Source organism: Myripristis murdjan, chromosome 5, assembly GCF_902150065.1.
Source record: "Myripristis murdjan chromosome 5, fMyrMur1.1, whole genome shotgun sequence".
Classification (NCBI taxonomy): domain Eukaryota; kingdom Metazoa; phylum Chordata; class Actinopteri; order Holocentriformes; family Holocentridae; genus Myripristis; species Myripristis murdjan.
Genome location: NC_043984.1, coordinates 6,853,502 through 6,861,393, shown reverse-complemented (window position 1 = coordinate 6,861,393; position 7,892 = coordinate 6,853,502). Strand labels below are relative to the sequence as shown.

At 43.7% G+C, this 7,892-nt stretch overlaps 1 protein-coding gene across 1 annotated transcript in view; it reads right to left on the bottom strand.

The window, feature by feature from the left end:
* Positions 1-1,669: 1,669 nt before the first annotated feature.
* The window catches only part of oser1 (oxidative stress responsive serine-rich 1), a 6,373-nt gene continuing 150 nt past the window's right edge, over positions 1,670-7,892 (bottom strand). The window contains exons 1-4 of the mRNA XM_030051544.1: positions 7,527-7,892; positions 5,872-5,981; positions 5,138-5,254; positions 1,670-3,194 (exon numbers count right to left, since the gene is read on the bottom strand). The exon at positions 7,527-7,892 is cut by the window's right edge and continues 150 nt beyond it. Coding sequence (XP_029907404.1) covers positions 2,213-3,194; positions 5,138-5,254; positions 5,872-5,948 — 1,176 coding nt within the window. The 5' untranslated portion in view covers positions 5,949-5,981; positions 7,527-7,892 and the 3' untranslated portion in view covers positions 1,670-2,212. The remainder of the gene's footprint in view (positions 3,195-5,137; positions 5,255-5,871; positions 5,982-7,526) is intronic.

The following is a 7,892-nucleotide window of genomic DNA, read 5'->3' as shown; positions in this document are numbered from 1 at the left end:
ACCTTGAGACTTGACACTGAAGACAGTCTCTTCAAGTACATGTCAGACATGTGCATGTAACAAATCAACAAATCAAGGTTCCACGCCCCACGTCCTTGTGAAACCACTTCCAAATATACAGTATGTTCCTCAGCCAAAGATTACGCCTTATGAAATTATGGAATTACAGGCTTGTCAGGTTTGTCAGAATCAAGGGCATAAATACAGCCAACGCTGAAAGAAAACACACACACACACACACACACACACACACGTTAAGATGTGTGTGTGTCACAGATATGCCTGGCGGCCTGCTGGGAGTCAGGAGATTCACTTAATGCAGACTTTCGTACTGCATTACATTATATTGCTGTCTTTAATTTCACAACATACATTGTACTTTACAAAGTGCAAGTATGCCATGTTATTATTATACTAAAAATGTCATTTATGTGTGTGTAAGTGTGTGTCTGTGCTTGCATACACATCTTTATCTGAGGCCAGCATTTCCACTCATGTACTGCACAGCTTTTGCTGACACTGACTGAGGTAACAGCTGATGTAGGTCATGGTTGCAGAGAAACTCTAAGTCCAAATACTCAAGCCTTGGGAAAACCACTAGCTGAATGTGTTTCATGTTTTTCAGATTAAACTACACTGCAGTTCTCATCTAAGGTGTTGTTTTCAACCCTTAACATGTTAGCCACAAACACTTCTCTATAATACAGCAGCCGCCTGGGGAACCACGTGCACATACCTGGAAACGGCCCCAGTTCCTCCGGTGTGATACTGTTAGAGTTACTGTTAGAGAGACTGAACAGTGGAGCTGGAGTGGCTGGCTGTCAGTACCACTCTCACCACTGCAGATCCTCTGCTGTACTGCAGCTCTCTCAGATGAATACACTGGAAGAGAGCAGGCAGGTGGAGGGGAAGTCCACAATACATCCTACTACACTGCTAAAATCCTCTCTTAGAAAAAGGCAGACTTTGCAGTGTGGTTTGTTTCTTTTCTGTTGTAACCATTCGGCGGGACTTTCTGAGTTCATGAGTTTTCTTGAAACCACAACAGCTGCCAACCTGGTTTACTTTCTCGTAACCTTGTGTGCCCTAATGCACTTCAATGCCAATCAGGGGGTCTCATTGCTGTAAATGAAAATAAACATAACTTCTGTAATATAAAGAAAAGTGCATTTGTAATTTTTGTCCGATATCAGCGGTGGACCATGTGTTGAATGCTTTTCTGCATCCAAGACATGGCACCCTGAATGCATCTGTGGGAGGTTGGTTTCACTTTTACCACCAGACTATCATCACACTGTGTACATGTGTGAAACAAGTTAAAAGATGCAGTAAGGCTTCTGCTGAATGTAAGATAAAACTGTTTTCTCTGGCATCCATTAATAATGGCCATTTTAAGTGTTATCACGTTGCTCTTCACCATGTCCCTCAAGCTATAGGTCTGTATCTGCATTTGCACTGCAGTCTCTCACCAACAGCCTTTTCTGATCATTGATGTGCCATTAAAAATGCTGTAAAGTGTAAATTCATATTGGACTACAAGGCAGATCATCAGAGTGATAACCACATGTAACTATTGGTAAAATGTGATATATGTGCACAAATTACAGACGTACAAATACAACTTTCTCTGTCTGTGGATTTACTGCGTGTCAGACAAGAAAATGACAAGTTTTCAGCAACAAAAAAAAAGGTCTGATTCTTTATTGAGTGAAATAAAATCCAGACAGGTGACTTTTGCAGTCACAACACCACAAACATAATCACACTTGGCGTTACAAGTTTGCATATTCCTACTCTTACCTCTCTCTGCAAGACCCTGCACCAAGAGCTTTGGCAACTTCATTTGTAAACCAAAAATTTGATGTCATCCATAGAGAACAAAATAAAAAGAGGAGTGAGGGGACGAAAGTCAAAACTAATGAGAAACAGAACACGTCAATGTTTTTCTGTCAGTTCTAGTAGAATGAGGGGCAGGATCAAATAAAGGAAAGGGGTAAAAAAAAAATGAATGGAGAATTCAACCTGGGTTAATTAACAGTTAATTCTGTATATTTAAATTACAACTTTCATGCCTGATCCACATTTTGCCCACCGATCCTCCTCTACATTCTTTCCACTGCCTTTCTGCACTCCTCTACCTTCAAAACAAACAAAAAAAATCCTCTTTTATCTTATTAATTTCCTTATTTGATATAATTATTTTCAGTTAGCTTTATGTGTACATCATTTCGGCCATGTGTGACATCTTCTTGGGGATGTAGAGGTAATACTCCATGTAGCCAGAAAGGTCCTCTATAGTGATGTCATCAACGTAGGCCCGCGCTTGCTCCGAGCACGAGCGAGGGGAGCCTGACGACAACGATGGCGGCGATGATGCAGGTGATGTAGCTGTGGCGGTGTTACTGAGAGTTCTGGGGCTGTGCGGGGTGCGCTCTGCTTGCCTGGCGTCCTCGTGGTTGGGCAGGCTCCTCTCGCACTCAGAGATGACATTACGGAGCCCCGTGAAGGAGTACACCTCTACGCCATGCCAGCCTGGGTGGAGCGTCTGGCACCTGGACTGGCACTGGCACTGAGATCCTGCCCCCTGTGCACCTTCTCCCTGGCATTCCCCTGGATTGGAGCCCTCGTTCCGGGCACAGGAACACGGGGGGCAAGGACCGGCTGAGGAGCCACTGCTGTGAAGCCTGGACAAGGCGCGGAAATCGGAGGCTTCAACAGCTCCTGACTCAGACTCTGCCCCACCGCAGACTTTCTCAAGGCCGCTCTCCCTGCCTGACTGGGCCGCTGTGGAGCTCCCGCCACCCTGCCTGGGTGTGGTCGCAGTAGTAGTGATAACAGTGGGGATCTCTTGGGACTGGGTGGAGGAAACCACAACTCCAGCACCAATACTTGGCTCATACCCAGCGGAGGCGCCAAACACGGGAAGGGAAATGTGGGCAGAGGCGCCTGAGGAAGAGAGCTCTTTGTGAGCTGCAACAGCCACGGTGGAGGGCGCTCTTCCCTCACCACCAGGACAAGACTCCAAAGACTCAGGCACGGCCAGGCGCTGGTGCTTCAAGCAGCTGCTAGGGGGCGAAAGCGTTGATGCTGCAGTGTTGCTGCAGTAGGTGAATTTGGGTGGATGGAGGATGGGAGACTTGGACCTCCGGCGCCTCTGAGTTCTGGATGCTCCTCTGGAAGTTTTCCTCATACAGCTGAAATTGGAGAGAAGAGGAGAGGAAAGACAGAAAGGCAGGGAGAGGAGGAAGGGAAGAGCGATAGCAAGACAGCAGATAGAAATGGAAACTTATTTGTATTTTGAATGATTTGACAATACCTGTTTTAAATTCCAGGCAAAAAAAGACAAAATCACCATTTTAAAAATGCCAAGGAGAGGTCTATCGAACAAATAAGACTTTGAGACACTCAAAATAAATGTCAATGAAAACCTGCTGGACAACTCAGATGAATACCCGAGTCTGTGAGGCTCTCACTCAGCTACCTCTGCTGCCAAACCTCCCTTTTCACTGCCACACAGACTCCTGATAGGTTAGTTATAACCTACTAGAAAGTATAGCACATTTGCCCCTAAAATCCGGATTATTTGACCAGTGTGATCGCTCCGTTCCGTGCTTGAATACAGTACACTTCCCCCGCTCTGGCACGGTTGGAAGGGGTGTGCTTCAGCACGGTACGGGCGCGTACATGAGCACATGCACGGTCACACACACAGCGCGTGCGCAAAAGTCGGTTTATAATGAAAGTACAGCAGTCTGTGTGCGTGGAGATCCGGCAGACCTCATGCCAGCACTGTGCGGTGCGCGGCCACCCGGTCAGGTCTGGTCTGCCAGATCTGACAGGTGCCGCTCCAGCTGTCAGTTGGACGCTTTCTGAAGAAGGAGGAAGTTGAGCTATATTGATTTATAATGACGTCAGAACATGCCTGTTGTTGTATTTCAACGTGATGCCGTACATACCAGGGGCAATCGCGCATGGGCACGTTTGGGCTTTAGGTAATGTGAGTGCAGGCCAGCCGGGGGCTGGGGAGGGGGGCATTTTTGTTTTAGCACGATACGAAGCAAATGGCCCTAATGTGAGTAGGCCCTTAGTCTTTCTTTTAATCATTTAGTCACAAACCCTGACAGCAAACTAAACTTACTTGACCAATAAAATAAAATTCAGTTGAAATGACACTAATACTCTTTTACACTAATCTAAAATGCCAGTGCAATCCAGGACTTGAGCTCACTTTAAACAGGTTAACCTGCATTTACGTCTCACATTCTGAAACCTGTAATTCTCAGGTGATTATCAGCTTCAGCCCTAATTGGCAGGGGTGTAAGCAGGTCACCTGCTAATTTGTGACATGCTTAGCTGCAATCATACAGGACATGCCCTTAAGGGTGTCCGTAAACTCAGCATAACATTATCAGTGTAATACGATAAATCGTCAGTAACTATATCATTTGGATTGGACCCTGACTTGTGATGCAGCTGTAATGTGAGACCACTGATATGAAACACTGAAGGAAACACTGTGTTTCAGTCAAGCTGGAAGATTTAGACACCAGTTATCCTCAAGGTGAACAGGATTTCAGCTAATGTAAACAGTGTGATCTGCTTCTTTTTTTTTTAAAGCTGGTAATTCTGATTAAAACAAGACAATACAAAACAAAACATGTAAAACCCATGTGTTAAAAGAGGCGTCACAGAGATGCAAACAAAAATCTACTAACAAACTTAAGATAAATGGGCTTATGTTTCAATCATTTGGTTTCCCCTACAGTGACATGAAAGATGTTTATGACAGGGGGACAATATCAACAAATGTGGCCCACATCTGTTTGACTAAAATACTGCATGAGCAAGGTAGACCAAAACCCATCTCTTTTCTCACAGAATTGTTGGCTACATCAAAACAGCTTCCCAGACTCTTCAAACGAGTGGTTGAAACAAGATCAATTTGGCTATATGATTTAGTAACTTGAAAGGCGTTTGACTGAGGATACTTGTTATATGCATTGTTCTTCACAAATTCACTTGTCTGGGATCAATCCAATATAGCGGAGCAGCAGGGTTTTAAGTTCCTTGTTCAAGGGAAACTAGTAGCAAAGAGGGTGGCAGCCCATAAGACTACAAACCTAACACCTCAACTCACCCGTGCCAGTTGTCCTTTGGGCAGCCAAGTTTGGGCTTAGCTCCGCTAGTGTCAGGACAAGCCCGCGGCACTGCTCTGGGAGCCAGTGCCTCAGAAACATTCACAGCAACGGGCAGACTGGGGGAGAAGGCATACAGAGAGGCACACACTTTTAGAAGATGTCACAAAACATGTCACATACCAGTCCCCAAACTCTCAGCATCAACATATACATAAACAGCAGTCTCTCAGCATATATAATAGGGCTGACACTCCCTAAAAAATAATCTGACTAGGAATTTACTGAGATTAGTCAAATTCAACTGAAATATATATAATATTAATGATAAAACAGGCAGTAATTTCTGGGCAGTGATTCTCTATGGGATTTATTTACAACATGCACTTTAATCATTTAATACCTGAAAGACTTTAGTTGGTTATAAACTCACAGGAGAAGATGTTCCTTTTACTGAGGGCTATTAAAGTATTTCCCAAACTTAGCTTCTTGAACTATGAGCTGTCATCTTCATCAGACTCAGTGTTACTAGTTATGTTTCTAACAGCAAGCAGAGCATGCTAACAGCAAAGTATCAGGCTAAGTAGTAGCTAAGTATCAGACAATGAGAGTCTACAGACAATATTGCAAGGCAAAGCATAGATGGGCTGAGATAACAACTGAAAACTCACAATTAACACACACACACACACACACACACACACACACACACACACACACACACACACACACTCACCTTTCAGCATCAACCCTCAATTTCTTGAAGGCCGTCTGCAGTGTCTCCTCTTCACTGTCCTTCCCTCCTGCCTCCATGGTGGGAGGAGGCTGCTCTGACCAGCCACCCAGCTGAAACACACACACACACAGTCAATCATCAGGGCAAAACGGATTCTCATGTAGTGAAGGGCCACTGGTGCTTGGACCTCCGTGCTTATCCATTCAACTGGTAAAAACAGTTACATGTACAGTTTCCTACAATAGACAGGCAAGTTTTAAGACAACAGAAAGCGAAAATACTGTGATCAACCCGGATGTGAATTCTAACAGGAAAGTGAAGTTAATAATTAGGGCTGGGACAATATGCTTATATCCCAATTTGGTACCATCACAATACATGGGTGCTGTTTTGATATGTATTGTGATTCTTAAGTAGAGCAATTCAATAGTATGATTTACTGCAATCTTTGCTCTTTGAATTATCCTCTAGTTTGTGGTTGTAAAGTTTCATGAGGCTGTGATTATCCCAAAGGTCAAAATGAGTCATTTTACCCAGAGACGTCATTTTTTTTTTTTTTAATGGTCTTATCACAATGAAATGCCTACTATGTGGGCTCACACATGATTAAAATTGGGATCAATGAATCCATAAGAGTCTCAACTTCCCAGACAAACCCAATTTCTGCAATTCCAAGACTATTATATTTCTACATACAGGTTATGTGCCATTTTATTAGAGACCAAAATAACACATTCGCAACTGCATGGTTTGTGTCCCAAACTGCATGGAATTGGCAAAGGGTGGGCATTTCTTCTACAGGGAGACACTATTTTGAATCATATATCTTGAGGTCCGAGGTCAAGGGACCCCTCTGAAATGGAAGCGAGGTTTTCCCTCGCCAAATATTAACCAAACTTTGGAGTAATATTTTGCACCCTTGCCAACAACCTACATTTTACATTGAATTACATTTTACACAACCACATTTTAATTTCACTATACAACCTGTTGTATAATGACAAATACACTTCCTTGTATCCTTTTATCCTTATAGCCTATGCTTGGTATCAACAGATCAACAGAAAGTTGTCTAGTTTTCATATGATACCTTTAATACTTTACTTTTTTAAAAAAATATTTTAACATGAATCAATTTTCCCCCAGCCTTGTTAATAACATAGTTAACAGTAAAGCAGAAAGCAGATTCATTCAAACAGTGTGGCTGTAAGACATCATCATCAACCTGCCCATATCCATGGACTGTATATGTACCCTAAATTCATGCCAATGTAGAAAGCCTGATTTTACATGCATCATTTGAATGATAAACTAGTGGTGATGCAATCAACATGACTCTGTGGCCACAAAGAGCTCTTAAAAACACTATTCCGGCTTAGATACTACTAAACATGGGGAGACATAGAGTTTAAAACACATTTTAAACATTTAGTTTTCGTTGTTAGTTCAATCATACAAAGCAGCAGCACACACAGTAGCATCAATCGCCACCACTGCTTGTAAACATTGGATTTCATAACCATACCCACCCTACTGGCTAAGCCTGGCATGTCAGCACTGCTGCTAAGCTAACTGGCTAACTGATACTAGCTTTTCGTACATATTTTCCAGAGGTTCATTACGTTATCAAGGCGAACAAGAGAGACAGGACTCACGGTTCAGGGGATCCTGGTCGCAGTACAGAGAGAAACACGCAGGGCATGCAGGGGGTTTCAGCCGCACCAGGCCCTTGGCTGCTGGCTAGCCAGCGAGGCTAGCAACGGAGAAGGTAAGCTAGCTAATGGGGTTGGCTAGCTAGCTCCCGAAGCTAGCTCTGTGCTCTCATCGATTGTCTCCGCAAAAAACACGACCCGTACGATATTAAAACTTCGCATAGATGGCTAGTGTCGTAATACGATACTTCCTACGGCTGAATGTAAATTCCGGACCACACTAGTGGGAAACAGCACAGATGTAAGGCCTATTTCTAGAGTTTTCTTTCGCCTGGCCCTTGTTTACAGTCGAGGCAGTCGCAGTGACTC